The sequence below is a fragment of the Trypanosoma melophagium genome (genome assembly GCF_022059095.1).
Source record: "Trypanosoma melophagium isolate St. Kilda chromosome Unknown ctg34segment0, whole genome shotgun sequence".
Lineage (NCBI taxonomy): Eukaryota > Euglenozoa > Kinetoplastea > Trypanosomatida > Trypanosomatidae > Trypanosoma > Trypanosoma melophagium.
Window position 1 is genome coordinate 300,401 of NW_027125171.1, and position 17,684 is coordinate 318,084.

The 17,684-nt window shown below is 39.0% G+C and overlaps 6 protein-coding genes across 6 annotated transcripts; all 6 read right to left on the minus strand.

Annotated features, from left to right (window-relative positions):
* Positions 1-257: 257 nt before the first annotated feature.
* On the minus strand, positions 258-1,034 carry LSM04_000196 (Translation Initiation factor eIF- 4e; the record flags this gene model as incomplete). The annotated part of the gene is made up of 1 exon (XM_067336878.1): positions 258-1,034. The coding sequence occupies one exon, from the start codon at positions 1,032-1,034 to the stop codon at positions 258-260; it is 777 nt and encodes a 258-aa protein (XP_067188808.1).
* Positions 1,035-3,024: 1,990 nt separating this feature from the next.
* On the minus strand, positions 3,025-3,696 carry LSM04_002439 (uncharacterized protein; the record flags this gene model as incomplete). The annotated part of the gene is made up of 1 exon (XM_067336879.1): positions 3,025-3,696. The coding sequence occupies one exon, from the start codon at positions 3,694-3,696 to the stop codon at positions 3,025-3,027; it is 672 nt and encodes a 223-aa protein (XP_067188841.1).
* Positions 3,697-5,119: 1,423 nt separating this feature from the next.
* On the minus strand, positions 5,120-5,743 carry LSM04_008171 (uncharacterized protein; the record flags this gene model as incomplete). The annotated part of the gene is made up of 1 exon (XM_067336880.1): positions 5,120-5,743. One exon carries the CDS (start codon positions 5,741-5,743, stop codon positions 5,120-5,122), a length of 624 nt encoding a protein of 207 aa, XP_067188934.1.
* Positions 5,744-8,605: 2,862 nt separating this feature from the next.
* LSM04_009335 (Choline/carnitine acyltransferase domain) lies at positions 8,606-10,876 on the minus strand (the record flags this gene model as incomplete). Its single annotated transcript, XM_067336881.1, has 1 exon — positions 8,606-10,876. The coding sequence occupies one exon, from the start codon at positions 10,874-10,876 to the stop codon at positions 8,606-8,608; it is 2,271 nt and encodes a 756-aa protein (XP_067188955.1).
* Positions 10,877-11,197: 321 nt separating this feature from the next.
* Positions 11,198-12,607, minus strand: LSM04_002699 (uncharacterized protein; the record flags this gene model as incomplete). The annotated part of the gene is made up of 1 exon (XM_067336882.1): positions 11,198-12,607. The coding sequence occupies one exon, from the start codon at positions 12,605-12,607 to the stop codon at positions 11,198-11,200; it is 1,410 nt and encodes a 469-aa protein (XP_067188845.1).
* Positions 12,608-13,178: 571 nt separating this feature from the next.
* Positions 13,179-17,594, minus strand: LSM04_002633 (Diacylglycerol acyltransferase; the record flags this gene model as incomplete). The annotated part of the gene is made up of 1 exon (XM_067336883.1): positions 13,179-17,594. One exon carries the CDS (start codon positions 17,592-17,594, stop codon positions 13,179-13,181), a length of 4,416 nt encoding a protein of 1,471 aa, XP_067188844.1.
* Between the last annotated feature and the right edge of the window lie 90 nt (positions 17,595-17,684).

Below are 17,684 nucleotides of genomic sequence, written 5' to 3' on the forward strand. Positions count from 1 at the left end.
TTCTTTTTTCCTTTTTTTTTTTCTTTGGTAGAGTCTGCTCGCATCTCTGATTCTTTCATGTTTCCTTCATAAATCTACCCCTCCTTTTCTTTCTTTTTTTTGTTCTCCCTCTCCTTTCAACTTTCTTTTTCTTCCTCAGACCAGAATGCCCTCAGAGCGTATATGCTTTACCCCCAACCCCTCCCCTTCTTTCTCTCTCTCTCTCTCTCTCTGCTGCTTCTCTTCTTGTTGTCATTGCTGCTGCTGATTGAAATGTATTACGATTTCCCGCTGACGTGTGGAGTAAAGATGAAGCGCACGCGAGACGGCAGCCCCAGTTCCTTTACTAGTTGTCTCTCAATGCGTCCAATCGCCTCAGTAGCGGTGGCATCACGCAACCACAATGCCAGGCGGTTTTGGTACTTGCGCTTTGATAGCACCACGCCCATAATGTGCTCACCGCCTACTTCATCGTCAAGGTACTCGCCAACCATTGCCATAAGCACATTTTCCCATATAGTGTTCATCTCAGGGCTCTTCTCAACGTCCCGCTCTTCCTTCTTGGGCTTATCATTTGAACTGGTGCTATTGTTGTTGTTACCGTCCCCGGCAACAGTACCATTTGTGTTAGCAGTGTCCAATTTTTTACCGACCGTGACCCCACCAAAGGTCTTCCCGTCAAAACTCAACCACAACTTTCCACCTCCCTTGTTGCTGGGATCTTCCCACATTGGTTTCACACCCTCGCGGAAGAAATGATACTGCGCAGATACACGGAGAACATGCGGTGGCTTACAGTAGTGCAGCATCGTAAAGAAGTCCTCCACCGTTCGCACCGTCATCACCTCAACAAGGGAGTGCTCCCATCTCTGACTGTCGTACGTGGATACGGAGTCGTACCACAGCGTCCATGGACGGTTTAACGGATGCTTATTCAGCCCCCTATCCACACTTTGAACATCTACCACCTGCTTTGAATCCGTACTGTGGTGGGCCTCAGCGCCCTTAGCTGATCCAGCATTAACTCCAGACTCCTTCGACTTCGTGTCAGACATTAATGGTGACTTCTCACCAAGGACAGTCAATAATGTATAGACGTATACATATTACGCAAAAAAAAAAAAAGAAATAACAACAACAGAAACAGAAAGAAAGAGAAAAAAAAACGTACCCAAAGAGAGAGAGAGAGAGAGAAAACAGTTCATATACAAATGTAAAAAAACCATTCTGGTAACAATACAGCAGATTTGCTTGTATTTGCTCAAACGAAAAAAAATCAATCTGAAAACATATATGTACGCCTGTACTCCCACGCATCGCTGCAGGAGGACACAAAAAGAGGAAGAGCCATTCCGTTAAGGCCCCTTGCGTACAGAGGAAATAAGGTCGTATTTCTTCTCTACTTTTATCTTGCAATTTTCATAGTCCATTTTTCTGGTTTCTTTCCCTGATATTATCTCTCATTTACAAGAGCGCAATAAAAAAAGAAAAAAGAAAAAAAGAACAAGAGAAAGATTTTTGACTATTGCTCTTACTGGTGTGAATGTATACAGGGGACAGCGTACTCTAACTGCTATAACATGCGAGGAATAGGTAAAACACAGAACAAGGTGAAGAGGAGCAAAGTAAAAAGAGAGAAAATGAAACGGAAAAAAAACTCTCAGCCCATCACCCTAACCCTTTTTCTTCTCCTTCCCCTCCTTCCATTCAACTGTACCTTTAACTTCCCAACTTTCCGTCAGTGCGCACTTCGGGTCTGACAGTAATTGCTCTCACACATCCCCATTGATACAAAAATACACACGTACCCATATATATATATATACATATATATATATGCACGCATGTATAAGAAAAAAAAAGAAAAAAAATATGCAAATATGAATGCATGAGAGAAATCAAGCAAACACACGAAAGTGCAGATTGTGATAGAGGAAGCGTGTCCTGAAAACACAAAAGAAAAAGAAAAGAGGAGATTGAAGCGGTAAAGCAAACAAAAAAAAAGCCGAAAAAAGTAGGGAAAGGCAAGAAAACTCTGAGATTGATGAGAAAAAAGAACAATATAGTTATTTTATTCTGAATACACAGGTATCTCTGCAGCTTTACAGCTCCAAAAACATATTAATGACCACACAATCCATCTTGTCCTATTGCACACAGGAAATTCTCCCCGGAACGCTCTTTGTCCTTTAATTCCATTCTGTTTTCTATATATATCTTATTCTCCAACTAGCTGTCACTGTTAGACTATTATCTGCTATTTGGGATTCCGTTGACAGTCCGGTGGATCGTCTTTTTTTTGTTACCTTTACTTCATGCTTATAACCATATATACACACAGAAAGGGAGAAATATTTATTCCTTTTCTTACGTGGTTGCTTCCCATTTCCCCTCTTCCCTTGTTTTTTAATTCTTTTTTTGTTTTTCAATCCTTTCCTTTTTTTTTCCTTCTTTCTTTACGTCAAGAAGGGATACACAAAGATGACTCCCAACGGACATTTTTCTTTATTCAGACCTGTTCCATGTAGCTTGTTGGTAGTACCTCATACGTTGCTTTAATTTCCCGGATAATCATTCCCCCCACTTCCCTTTTCACTTTCTGACGCTGCTTTACCCTCCAAGCTAACAGTCATTGTTTCCACACGCATATACAAACACCAATACACTTGTAGAGCTTCCTTTCCCTCTTCTCCGTTCCTTCCATCACTTTCTCAAGACCCTCCTCGGAAAAGAAGAAGAAAATTAATTGATATCTTGTTCTTTTTCATTTCCCCCTTGTTAAATTCATCTCGCCGGGGTAGGAATACGTTTTCCTTTTTTTTTCACTTTATTCTTTTTCTTTTTTCACATTTCATCTCTTTTTGTCTTCCTTTCGCTCTTTGTTGTTTGCTTGTTTGTTTCTTTCTTTCGTTGTTTGTTTTTCACAAGAATTCATTGGCCTGTAACGGTAAATAATTTACTCTTAGATCCTCCTTCTACGTTCGTATTCCCGCTCAGAACCACACAAAGACACACACACACACACACACAGAGATCTCCTAATTATCATTTCCCCTCACCTTCAGTAGTGTTGGGGCGGCGCTTGTCACGTCGTTTGTTTTCCCCCTTCCGCTGATGTGGTCGCTCTCCCTCACCCGCCACATTTGTTGTGTTTGCCCCTCCCGTCGAATTGTTGGCGTTAGAACCTCCTCCACTGACCGAATTCGCTGCATTTGCATTCTTTGCTCCTCCCTCCTCAGACCTCCACTTGCGGTTATCATCACCATTGTCGTGATTGCGATGGCCAGAGGATGCCGTGTGGTCATCGTTGCGGAATCTCCCACTACCGCGATGTCTGCCGCCACCACCGCCATAACCACCGCGAGACGAATAACGCATGCCATTTCCATTTGTGTTGTTTCCAGCGGCGTCTCTATAATCATTAAAGCGTCGTCGGTCGGGCATATAACCCTCCGAGAAGCCGCCACCGCCCCTCCCGCGGTGTTGGTGTTGGTGGTGGAACTGCATCTGATTATGGTGGTGATTGTGGTGGTTGTGGTGGTGATCGCGGGGGCCGCCGCCTCTAAAGGACGATGGGGCCCCACCGCCGCTCTGATGGGAGCCGTACATGTCATTTCCCAACATTTTTGTGAGGCGCTGGTGGAGTGTGGCGAGGGCTTGGGGCTCCAGCACGTGGGTCATGGTGATAATGGCGTCCACAAGTTCTGTCTGGTGCATGATTATGGATTTTTGGTTTTCTGGTTTCCTTTTTCTTTGTTTCTTTTATTTGTTTTTTTCTTTCTGCTTGTTATATGGTTTTCTTCGTTTCTTCAATACTTTCTGCTAGTTGTTTCTGTCTTGTTCACACCCTCGCTTTCTGCTTCTTTGTCGTTTCTTTTTTTCTTGTTTTCGTTTAATTGGTTGTCGTCGTTGTTTTTTTTTTTATTTGCTCAGTGTTTCCTTTTTTCTTTTTTTGCTGCTCGGTCAATATCGAACCATATATATATATATATATATATATTCTCAAATCGCCCATAACGTACATTGCGTTAAAGGGGATAGTAAAAAGAATGAAAACACAAAGAGAGGGAGGAAAGAAATAAAAGTAAATAAAAAGACATAGTAACAAAATCACAGAGCATAAATAAATAAACAAACAAAAAACATGTGTATATAATACGTTTAAGTTTGTATTAACTATTGATAATATGTATATATATATAGAGAGAGAGAGAGAGAACGATCGATAAAGAAATGAGTTCATTTCATTTCCCCTCTTCTTTTTCTCCGAACCTCTCTCCTTCAATTGCTAATACGTCCTCACCTACAACAATAAAAAACAAACAAACACCTACATTGCCTTTCTACACCATTGAGGAGATACTACTACCACTTTATGTGATTTATTTTCTCTTTCCCAGAGATATATATTCACCGATATACATAATGTATATAGGTGTATATAACAGTAAAGAAAGAAAATAGAAAACACATATTATTAACGGCCGTACGAACACCAGAAACATTTACCATTGTTGTTGTTGTTTCCTTTTCCTTTTCGTATTCTGTTTTCTTGCTGCTGGTGTTGTTTCTGTTGTTGTAACTTCCTACTTTACTAGTGATGATCATCGTGGTGGCTCCAGACATAGCGGTGTGGATCAAAGATGAGATCACGTGCGTTGTACTTTATCTGCATTGCCGGATACTCACCCCACCAGAAGCCGATAGAGAAAATAAAAAACATCCAGCAGGGATCACGGTTGAACTGCGAGAAGCGGCGGGGAACAAATCCACCGAGAAACATAACGTCTTTTTTCTTTGTGTTGTTGCTGTTGTAATGAGAAAAAGGTAAAAATAAGGGTGAAAAAATGAATTACAGTGAAGCGCAAACTTGCAATTATACACAAATCCACAAAAAAAAAAAAAACGGGTGTCGTATATATTCTTTTACAGAGCACCCGCCTTGTCAGTAAAATAAATAAATACAAGATTAGACATATGTGAAGAAGTATATGGCATTACATTACAATGCCTAGTATTGAGAGAAGAAATGAGAGACCCAAAAAGAAAAAAAAGGATTGTAAATCCCTCTTCAAACTTTCATCTTAATTATTAGTTCTTTTTTCTTTATTTTTTTATCTATTCATTCTCCTCCTATTCCTTATTTCATCGGATTCATAGCCAGTCGCATTAATGTTCCCTCCTCACTCTTTCCCACCTGCACCACAATGTTGACACTCCCCACCTCTTTACCATTGCCTTTACTATCACTCCCATCATGTTTCTCAGAGGCGGCAGTATCAAAGAGTGCCAGTCTCAGCATACTCACTTGTAATAAGTACGTCTCTGGTACAACAGAGAATACATCTATGGTATGAAGATACACTTCCAACTCGTAAAACTCTCCTGGCACTAACACAGTTGCGTTATGAATGGGATTGTGCCGCATAAACGAAATAGCATTCTTAGTGGTGGTAATATCTGAGGAGGTTGTAAAACCAAAAGATGATGATGATGTTAATCCTGCTGCAACTACTACTTCTGCTGCTGATGATGATAATGATGATGATGGTAGTGAAAAGAGAGATGAGGAAGAGAGAAGAGGCACAACGGCACGTTTATACGCAATATCTGCCTCATATTCCACACTCCACTTAGGGGCATTCACAGTTCGCATCACACTGTACTGAAGCCGAATGTGCAGTGGGGCACTTAACGGGGCGGAGGATCCCTCTGCCTGATCCATGATGAGATCCTTTACCACAATCATTGACTGCTGCTCCATATGAATGTTAATTCGGGTCTTCTTATACCAAAATGGAAATGGGAACGTATAATATAACAATCCAAATAGGAATATAATTCAAAAGGAGAAGAGGAAAAGAAATACGTGAAGTACATATATATATAAGAAAAAGAGAAAAAAAAAATAAATTCATGTTTTTAATAGACAGATGCATTAACCCACCACAATGAAAGAGGTTGGTGGTGGTGATAGTGAGGGAGCAAAGAAGATAATGAAGTAGATCGTTACAAAGAAAGAATTAAAGGAAGAGGGCCATACGTCTTTACCACTTTCTTAAGAAAAATTATGATTTTTTTTTTTTTTCTAACAAAGAAAAGAACACAAACAACATGAAATTTCATGGGAAACCATAATCGCAGCACCCCCAACCCTTATAGCAAGAACAAGAAGGAGGGACAGCACATGTTGCATATAGCGTGAGACTATTTATACACCACAGAGAATATTACAGCCTCCAGCTAGTCTCCTTTCCATTTCTTCTTCCTTTCCTCTTCCTCCCTTCGCTCTCTTCTTTTCTTCTTTCTCCTTCTTTTTTCTTTTCTCTTACTTACACTCACTTTCCTGAAGAGTGCCATTACACTACACATTACACACCAGCGAAGAGTAAAGCTCCTGTGCGGCGCTCGCAGTGGCGGATGACAAACGCGATGGTGACGGCGGTGGCGGTGGCGGTGAGAAATTTATGGAAATTTGACCAGAACTGCACGTGGGCCTCCGCGTCTGGGAGCGGCTTCGGCCCCTGCATCCCGGGGAACATCATCCTTCACGTTGGGTAGGCGCAAATACAATCTAAATGAGGAAAATAGAGAAAGAAAGAGAGAATTAGATAAAAGTAAGAGATATCCATGGAAAATAATAATAATAATAATAATAATAATAATAATAATAATAACAGAAACGCAGAAGAAACAAATACACCCCAAACAAACATATAGTGATTACCTAAATTACTGGAATAGAGATAGAGGGATAGAGAGAGGAGAAAGCAAGGCAGCAGAGATGCAATCTGCAGCTACTCAAATCAGCAAAAGTGACTTATGGGATAGTAATGGTATACAATCGTCATAAGAAATAGTATCACGTCAAAGGAGCATACCAGTGTACAGCATCATGTGAAGTAGACAAGGAGTAGATGGGAAAATGCAAAATACATTTACCGATATATCCATATATATTAGATGTAAACATACACATAGATGATGTTATCCTAATTCTTTCTTTTTCTCTATTACACGTTTAAAGAGATCTCTTCTAAAAAAAAAAAACTACGAAAAATAATTGGAAACAAGAAAAAAAAATCATAAAAATCAGTAGAATACAACACAGTCCTACCAATTTTAAAAGAAAGCAGACAATATGGATTCAAAAGAGAGTGTCTATCCGGTCCAGTAGAAAAATTGAGTCTCCGATTGCATCTCATAAAGGAAAAAAAGACATTAAAAACAAAAAAGAGACGTAACTCATCTCACTCCCAAAAAAAAAAAAAAGAGAATGCCCAAAAACTCAAAAAAAAGAGACACTAACACAAAAGCAAGTCAAGCTTTGGGGTGCACAACAAATCATTTTATTAAACCGTACAGACGTAAATAGTGTCGTTCTTTTTTTTCTTCTCATAAACAGTGGTTTTATTACAACCATTTTCTTCGCTGCTGAAAGACGGTTTGCCCCCATATCCCACCTAAAACGAGAACAAAAACAGCAGGAAACGAAAACTACACATGTTTATATGAGTAGTATATCTCCTGTAAGAGAAAGAATAAATGCATGCATATAAAAGAAGGCCGAACACAGATATCCTACACAGGAATATGTAAATATAAGTGTTTCAATAATAATAATAATAATAATAATAATAATAATAATAATAATAAAGATGATATGCATGGGGAAAAACAAAAAAAAAACAGGCAAACACCTTGATACGAGTTTTAGGGCGGCTTGTAGTGCCAGTGAAAACCACCACACTGTCCCAAAAAAATATATAAATATATAAATGTCACCTTATTCTTGCAAGAAGAAGGGAAAAACGCAAGTAGGACCAGAACAGAATCTCTATTTCATCAGAAACGTCATTCAGTCACCCCATATGTTTTTTTTTGTTTTTGTAATCCTTATATATTTTTTGTTTTGCTTTGTTTTTTTTTTTTTCTCTTCATTCTTCTCACTCTCTTGTTTGATATAAATATCTTACTTTTCTTTATGATTTGATCCCATTGTTTCCGCTTCTCAAATATCCATCCCCCAGCCCCCTTTATCTTCGTTCCAAATGCAGGAATAGCGTGAAAGTACTACGTGAGCACAATCAACCAAAAAAAGAAAAAAAAAACGAAAAAAAATCAACACAAGAAACGCGTTGAAGCTACTCTCTAAAAGAAACACTCACATGCATGTGATCATCCACGTACAAAGGGCCATAGTTCTCCCATAGAGAAGAACAACGCACGGAAGAAAGAACTAAACAAAAAAAAAGAAAAGAAAAAAAAAAAGAGAGCTGGAAAAGCATGACCAGCTTTCACGGAAATAACGCACAATAATGTGGAAAGCCACATAATTAAAAAAAAAGAAGGAAAATAAAAAGGAAGGTTACCAAAAGGAAGAGCTCTTATGGCAACAGAAAAAAAAAAGAAGGAAAACAAAAAAAAAGTTGTTATAACATATTTAAAAATGCACATACCCTTTCTTTTTGTTTTTTATTTCTTCTTTTACCTCTACTTCTTATCGCTTTGCAAGTATATTTTTTTTTTATCTGTTTGTAATGATTCTTGGAAATGTATCCCAATACACACACACAGACATAAACACAAACACAAACATTTGATACATGTATTTCTGCTATAGATATTAAAAAATAGAACTACTTGAACCCTCTGAGGAGCAACCACTTGTGGTATCAATAGAGGATTTTTTATTTATATCCTCTTCCATAGTGTGTGCGAGTTCTCGTAGACTTTCCTTCGCATGTCGCTTGTACAAGAAACCCTCTTGTTGTGTAAATTCAAAATCATTCAAACCGCATGGATGCGAAAAGAGCAACGTGTGTCCATTTGCACGATCACCAACCTTTTCACTTCGAGCAATAGATTCCATATGCATAAGCGAGGATTGTAACATAGATGCAAATACAGCAGCGGAGGTAAAAGGGTGTGTATACTTAGCAGTGATAACAAAATCAATGCTTTTTCCTTTAATCATATAACCAATACCAAAACCTGATCCAACAACAGGTCCAAATCCAAATGTGTCAAGTGCACTACTTCCGCAATGTGATGTAGACATAAGCCATGTTGCACTTCGCTGGAAACATGTATTCGTAAAGATATCAGGAAGTGGAATACCATGCATACGAGCCATAACACGAAGTCCATATAAGTGACGATCCACACCAAGACCTTTCTTCGCAAGTTTCATATAATTTGTATGAGACTCTAATGCGGTACGCAAGAGATCTCGTTGTGTTGGTACATATGATCCCACACGTTTTGAAAAAATAGGATCACTTGCTGCACGACAAAAATCCCAAACAGCTCGAGTCGCGCTTCGCACACACTCTGTTCGTCCATGAGAAAATGTACGTGTACTCGCTGCCTCATAAGTAGCACAATTTCTTCCAAAAAGTCTATAATAAGTCAGTTGAAGTGCCACTTGAACAAAGGCATCAGGTGACATTCCATCATGTTTAATAGCAATACCACCAAATTGTTGAAAATGTAGTACATGTGTCTCATTGCTCTGAATTAATATTTTAAAATCTGCAAATGCGGCATTCATTAACTTATCAAGACCATTGTCAAGAAACCAATTTAACTCTGATATCATTTTTACAGAAAGTGATACCATTTTCTTATCTTGCATAAGTTCCTCCACCTCTTCATCTGTTATAAATCGTTCACAGTCTCGCCGGTACATAAAATCTGCCACATGTAATGTGGTACCACCATCTGCCACAGAGTGTTCCCAGTTAATTCCAGCAGAACCATCACGTGTTACAATAATGTTATGACGATCAAACCATCGATTAGTACCTGGTCCATGTAAGAAGAGTCGTGCTGCTTCATCTGGTGAAGTTACTTCAACTCCATCAAGGCAAAGACAAATAATTGCAGATTGAATCGCCTGTAAAATTTCACTGTTTCCCAAAGCCTTGAGACGTTCCCGAGCGTGAAACCGGTCTGTACGATCTAATGTTGTAAAAAGACCAACAGGGGCTCCTGGTTCTTTACGTGATGTAGCGCTATTTTCAATATGCTTAAGAGCAAGGGCGATCTCATTCACAGAATACTGTGTCCCATTTTCATGTATGACTTGTACCTGGAAGTAACGATTTCGAATAATAACAATACAATGTTTGGGATCTGAAGCGATAAATTCTGCAAATTTTGATTTTTTCTCATCAGTTGTTAATGCTCTTGTAGAGTAGCAAACTTTACGATCGCGATGTAAACCAGGAACACGTGCGGTAGAAAAAACATATCTATATTGACTCATACATACAGGTGCATCCCGTTCAAATTCCTTTGCTACAGTACCGTGAAGAATAGAAAGATAATACTCAGTAGCAGCATGTAAAAGACTTGCGGCACGTCCAACCTGGGAAACAACTTTTTTACCAACTTGCTGTTGTGGATGTGACTGTAACTGAAAGAAGTAATTCACATTTACAGGTATGGGATCACGAGTACAGAGGTAAGAATCATCCCAAAACTCTTCAAGCCAACTTGGTTGATCGCATGTCTCATCCCATTTTAATAGTAAACTGTGCAATAGTTCGCCTGTACCACCAGGGAGAAGGAATTCTTCTACTGCTTTAGATGCGTAAAAGTATTCCTCAGATGAGGCAATAGCTTGAATAGATTTGAGGTACAAATCGCATGTGTGTTGCAGTGGTGGAATAGGTAGACGTGGAAGAGATGCCTGGTGTTCTTCATAACTTGTCATATGGGCTTTACTAGGTCGTTCGCCAGTGTCTGTCTGTCCATTCACACTTAATATTTCTTTCTGAAAGCGAAAGGTCTCCATCGTTTTTACAGGGCTACGTGTGTGGCTCTCCCTCACCTCAAATGCTGAATCCAACTCCCAAAATTTTTGGGCATTTGCAGAACTTAAAAGAGTCATTTTTTTTTTGTTATTTTTGTTGTTTCCCTTCGCTTCTTCCTTTTCTATTCGTTCTTTTGATCGTATATACACTATACACAAAGTGATACGTATATAAAAACATATATTAAGCATTCAAGTGGTAGGGAAAAGGAAAGAAAGGAAAAAAAATTTATTACCCCAAAGAAGGTCAACTGTCATGTCTATTTGAAAAAAAAAAACAAATATGACTCAATAAACGAGAGAAATATTACAGCAATAATGAGAAAAATCATTGCTAGAAAGAAAAAAAGAATATAAGAATAAAAATACAGAAATCAAGAGCAAAGGAATTTTATTTCCCTAAACGCGCCTCTCTGGATGGTTAGGTGAAACATCAATAGGTGCATCTCGGTGTAAAGAAGATCCTTCCCCAGTCTCCCGCTGGAGAAGTTGCAGAATTTCCCGCACTGTATCTCCAACTTTTAAATCAAAAAATTTCACAGTGTGTAACTGTTCATTGAGCACAATCGCATCCATTTGCTCTATTTCTGTCATTTTGTGATAATCTTCCCTCACAATTTTTTCCATTAACGACCGCCAACGACGCCGTTCTGCTATTAAACCTGTGGAGCCAAGAGCTGAAATATCATACGAAGCGATAGGACTCTCCCCTTTCGCATAAGAAAGATAAGCCTTATACAATGGAGCATACTCCTCAAATTCTTCAGGTAACTTCAATACAGTATCCTTTGAAGAACTAGAGCTAGGAAATTCAGTATTATCATCCTTACGAGTATTATCAGTATATCCCTCTTCATCAGGAGCATCATCATCATCATCAGTTGTATTATGAAAAGTGGAACTTTCGTCAACTGCAACTTTTGCTTCATGTATGTCTTTCATCTTTGATTCATCAAATTCCTCTTCTAATAGAGAGAGTTCAGGAATAGAGGCAATAAATGCTTCTTCTTGTTCAGCTACAGAAAGGTTACCAATCTTTTTAACTTGCCTTTTGTGATTTAACTGTACCAAAGAATTTTTTTCCGCTTGCTCTTCGAGAGACTTACGTACAAGTTTTGCCTCTGCGATACGATTACGCAGTTCCTCCTCTTCTGCTTCAAGTGAATCTAAATCAAGACTAAGAAACATGCGAAAATATGTCTCACGTGCAGCATTTGTTTCACATCCGTAAATAATTGCACATGCTTCCATTAAAGAAAATAGATACTGGGCATTATCATCATGTTTGACATGCTTACCACTCTCTGTCGTGGCTGTTTTTTTATTCTCCAATCGTGTTTGAAAGAAATTCTGAAATCTATCACAAAATTCCAGACGCTTCTCATTAAATAAATACCGAGCACTCGTCACTTCCCGGGTTTGTGCATCCACATCTGTCTGCATGTACACCTGATCATCTGGTGCTCCTGCCGCCCCAATCGCCACGCCACGCCTTTCGCGATTCATAATGCCTGCGAGATGCTGCCGGCCGCGGCGCAGTTCGACCTCACTGTACGCCAACGCACTCACTTCGAATCCCAACCGGTCCCTGTGCCGCTTGGAGATGAACTCGCGGTGAATCATCAAGTTGTGGCCAAAGTCCTCCTCGTACTCGACGGTCTGCGGGAGGGGCATTGGGCGGTAGGCGATCTGCAGGGCCTCCTGCGCACTCACGCCGGCCGCTGGCGCTGCCCCCCCGCCCGCCGCCGTCGGCGACCACCCGCGCTGACTCCCCCGCCGCCGGCCCCCCCAACACACACACCGCCGCATCTAAATAGTAATCATAGTGAAGAGAATAGAGAATAGAGAAGAGAAAAGAGAGAGAATATGTTTTGTAAAGAGGGAGGGGGAAAGGGTCGTATGTGTGCTATACAGAATCATCACACTACCCAATAATAAAGAAAATAATGATAATAAACATAATCATTACACCGCAGTAAAACAAGAAAAAAAAAAATAAATAGCTTTCGCCTTCTTGTTAGTTAACACACAGACACATACACACACAGACAGACATCTTTGGAATGAGATGGAGTCAAAAGGGAGAAAACACGGTCTCCCAAGTAGAATTGTTATTGTTCTCTTGACCATGATAAAGAGAGAATATTTGAACATTAAAAAAAAAAAAGAACATACCCCCAAGAAAAAATAGAATAAAATAAAACAAAGAAAAAAGCAAATACATATATTCGCAGAGATAAACGCCTCGATATCGCAGTCAAAAAACAATAAAATCAATGGATACTCTTGTATTTTTTTTTCCTTTCCCAAGTATTGGACACCTCTGCGTACCAGTGCGTGTAGAAAACATCTGCAGACTAATATACACAAACAAAACAGACTAGGATCCTTTCCCCTCTGGCTTCGTATGAAGAACAAGTTCCATATTTGGGTACCCTGCTTCAGCACGATGTTTGTAAAAGAGTTTCTTAAGTGCTGCAAAGTATGCATCAGCGAGTTTAGATACATCTTCTGGATTGTTTGCATTGGCACCAGGTGGAACACGCAGTGGGGATCCCACAACAAGTGTGAGTGGTGTAGGATTTGGTAGTGGTAGTAGCCATCGGCCGAATGGAAGCATGGGAAATGGAAAACCAAGAAATTTAAGCGTTGCCCGTTGAAGACGTGGAAAGTGCACAAGATCTAATACATTTTGTTCTGCAAAACACAACAATGGTACCAATGGTACTTTTTGATTTATTGAGAGTTTAATAAAACCCTGATGATATGCAATAAGCGACATCACCGTATCACTGCATTTTGTAAGCATCAACTCTGCCTGACCACCCGTAACGATGAGTGCACTGTTTCCTCTAGAGAGATTGGAGATAATAGCCGTACGCGTTACCGCAAGACCCCCAAGAGAGAGACTAAATTCTCGCATTAGTGGAACATTAAAGATAACTGTTGCTTCATGTGTGGCAAGATAAGTACTCGTATTCCACCCAAGTACACGTCTCCATTTATCAGTTAAGTAGCAAAAGAGTGCCGTACCTGGAAAAACTCCATGAGGGTGAAAAGAAAATATATATTGATTACTACTATCACGCAGGTCTACACTCTCATCTTCGCGAATAACACGAAAGCTAAAATATCTCTCAGCATCTGCAAATAGATGTTTGGTTGCCCAACGTGTAAACGCTAAACTTCGTCGCGATCCAGTTTCCTCAGGAGAACCTTCATAAAAGGGAAGGTACCATAACCAAAACGATAATTGTAAAACATCAATTAAGTAACAAATAATCGTTTTTATTGCAGAAATTATTGTTTTATTCTCAGCTATACCAAGATATGCAGCATATGTAACATACCCAAGTACAGCGTAGACAGAAAAACGCAACACTATACGCACTTGTTTGAATGGTGCTAATGCACCTAATATAGGAGTTATAATTGCAGTGAAGTATGCTCCTACAGAGTAAAATGGTAATAATAAAAATGGTGAAAATAATACAATACCACAAAGAAATGGCATCGAATAAAGCGCATATGTCACAATACAGCATCTTATATTGGCAATTTGTACTCCTAAACCAACATTTATAGCTTGTGGAACAAATGAAATTATAGAAGCAATGACACCACTCAAGAATATCACTGGGAACCAAAATTGTAACATAAGAAATAAACCATCCCTCTCACTATGGGCAATATAATACCAAAGAAAACCAAGAGCCATAGGTGTAGTCATACCAAATAGTAACATCATAACCTCTGTTACTTGTACAAATATACGAGCTATTACTGATCTACGGTTTTCCCAATAACTCTCATCTTCGCCATTCAGATCTTGTTTTGGCAATTGTGCCACTCGAACCCATCGTTTAGTGGAGCGACGAAGTGTAATCAACAAACATGGCACCGCCGCAACTAGACCGGAAGAAATAACAAAAAATGGAACCTTTAGTCGTTTGGATGGTACTTCAGTATATAAATCGCTATTAGCACTTGATAATTCAACATCACCTCCTAAAAACACTTTCTGTACACGAATGTACAAGTGAGCAAACAGAAAAGCGCCAATAAATACCAAAACTGCCACAACACCTTCTCCATTCTCTTCCAGATAAGTTTTGCTTCTGCGTCTTGCATCAAATTTGGGAATGGATGCAAGAATAAGCAGTTGACTAAAAACAGAAAACAAGGCAGCAGTAGGTAGTATAAGCTGAGTCCCTACATTCTCTAGAGTGTGCATAAGTGTAAGAATAAATGTAAATGCATAACAAGCCCAACCTGCAATTTGTAAGGTTACAAAAACAGTTCCACCCTTAAAGGGCATAAAGAAAGTATACTCTCCATTTGTACCATGCATTAATACTCCATACACAGTATGCATACAAACACATGATATGGTGCAAATTCCCAAACCTGAGACCGAAAAACCAAGACCTATTAAAGGAACCGTATTAGCCCAAAGTGCGGCAATAATATAACTAACTCCAGATGCGATACAGAACATTAATACAAGTAAACTTGCAGCTCCATGTTGTGATCCTGATAAAGTTGAAAAAACTGATAAATCATCATCTTCATCGTCTTCTGAAAAGGTTGACTCTCCTCTTTCTTTTTCTTCTTCTTTGCTTTCTTTTCTTGGACCTATTGGCGATGTTGCAGCACTACTGGTCCTATCTTTACATCTGAGCCGGAAATTACGTTTATTATACCGTACACCTTGTGGAGATAAACTCGCTGAGGCGAGAGTGCGTAAAGCTAATTGTAGTGCTACACGTTCATTTACATCACATTGAGTGAAATTTTCCTCTAATGTTGCCTTAATAAGATTTAATGATTCCACCACCATTTTCTGTCGACATTGTCGTGAAGCCGCTAGAGGAGCTTCAACGGCAACAGAAAGTGCAATTAACACCAGTGGTGTTATCTGTAGTAATCCCTCCAATGTAAACCATAGAAAAGTATGCTGATCTCGTACAAATAAGGAATTTTCAGTAACACTTACAGAAAAAAAGATAACCCCAATTGATTGAAGTGCAAAGAGTGTATATGTAGTCCATCCCAATGCTTGTAAAGCAATATATGTACCACTTCCTTGAAACGGATGAAACAGAGGAATACCTTCCTCTTTACCAGAAAAATGAGCCATTGGTACACTAAGCAAGAAACCAAGTGATGCAAAACTCACCAGTACATTTTTATCCAATACAAGAGATTTTGTAGTCTGTATTTCAGAAATGTCAACCACAAGCCGAAGAATAATGGAAGCCAATTGTAAAAGTAAACTAAGTATTAAGGCTCCATTAAAGATATTTTTTTTTCTTTTATACCCATAAACACCCTCTAATGGTTCCTCTGGGAGAGCGCAGCCAAATGCAAAAGCTTCAATAGATAATTGAATAAATAATTCTCCCATCACACCTGTGGCTGTAGCATAAAGAATCCAAAGAAAATCTTTTGCAGTCATGTGCAATGTAAAGCATAGTATAGAAGAACTAAAAAAAGCCCATCCCAAAGCTTGTAGTACAACAAACCTTTTGGATCCACAAAAGGGTTGAAAAAAACTAAACCTCTCACCATAAATTAAACGACCAGTTAATTGGGTGGCAAGTGTTAAAACAAGAATAAATGCTACCGCAATAGTCTGAGAAAGAAGCACACCGTCAATCCAAGTTCTCCCTTTCTCAGTCTGTTGATAATAATCTCCATATAATTTTAAATAATACACACTACCAATTACAATAAATACCATTACTATAGCTCCTGCTGAGAGAAACCAACGTCCATAACTCGCTACAACTGATGATAATGGTTGTTTTTGTCCTTCTGACTGTGATGTTCGTGCCAATACCAGCATTGAAAAGACACCAAGAAATGTAGCAAGTGCCGTCATACCGAAAGTTATTTGAGGAGCACGATGACCTATCCGTATAAGAATGATTCCGGAAGAAAGTCCGAATAAATATATTATCACGGATAAAAAAAAGTAGAGTGTCTCTGCCAAACCTCTGAAAATTTTATGTCCTGCCTTTTGTTCCCATGATAAAACCATATAAATTAAAAGCGCATTCAATAAATGAAATACAGTAAATATAAGCATAAGAGGTCCTGAAATGTCTTGAAACATTGCCGCAAAGTTACATAGTAAAAGTTGGGAAAGAAGAAAGATAACAACTAATCCAGACTCAGAATTTGGACTGTGAATCATTGAATTAAGGAAAGAGGATTTACATTTCCCTTCTTCTACTTCATGCGATACAAGACTCCTTCGTCCTCTTGCCTCTGCTGGTAAAAAAAAACGAAGTGATAGACATAATAAAACATTACCGAATGATGAAAATATCTGAAGAATGCTGAGTACTCCATACCTATACGTAGGAGGGTTTAGCATAAGAAGATAAACTAGCATAAGAATTGAGCAACTCGCAAGAAGTGTCCATCCACAACCTTGCAAAACAACATATCTTTCTCCACCAGCAAAAGGTTGATATATATGGTAACAGTTATACAAATTGAAGCCCAAGAGAATGGATAAAAATGCACAAAGCCCATTGGTAGCCACTGCAAGACTTGTTACAGGTGTAAGAGCAAATGCAGGTGCACTATCTTGAAAAACATCTGCCAGCACACCAGATATGAGAGAGATAATAAATCCCAATATCCAGACTATACCCAATGAAAAAGTTGAAAACCTTGGAATGGTGAAAACGTCACCACCTGTGGCATCCAACAGATCATCACTCTTACGATCACGTTCATACGCCAAGCGACTAATAATGGCGGATTTGGGGTCTTCTCCAGACATCAGGTGAAGAATTTAATAATTTGTAGCTCCAAGAAGAGTTAAAAAAAAAAAGCAAAAAAAAAAAGCACTTGGTAGTAAAATTGAGATTAT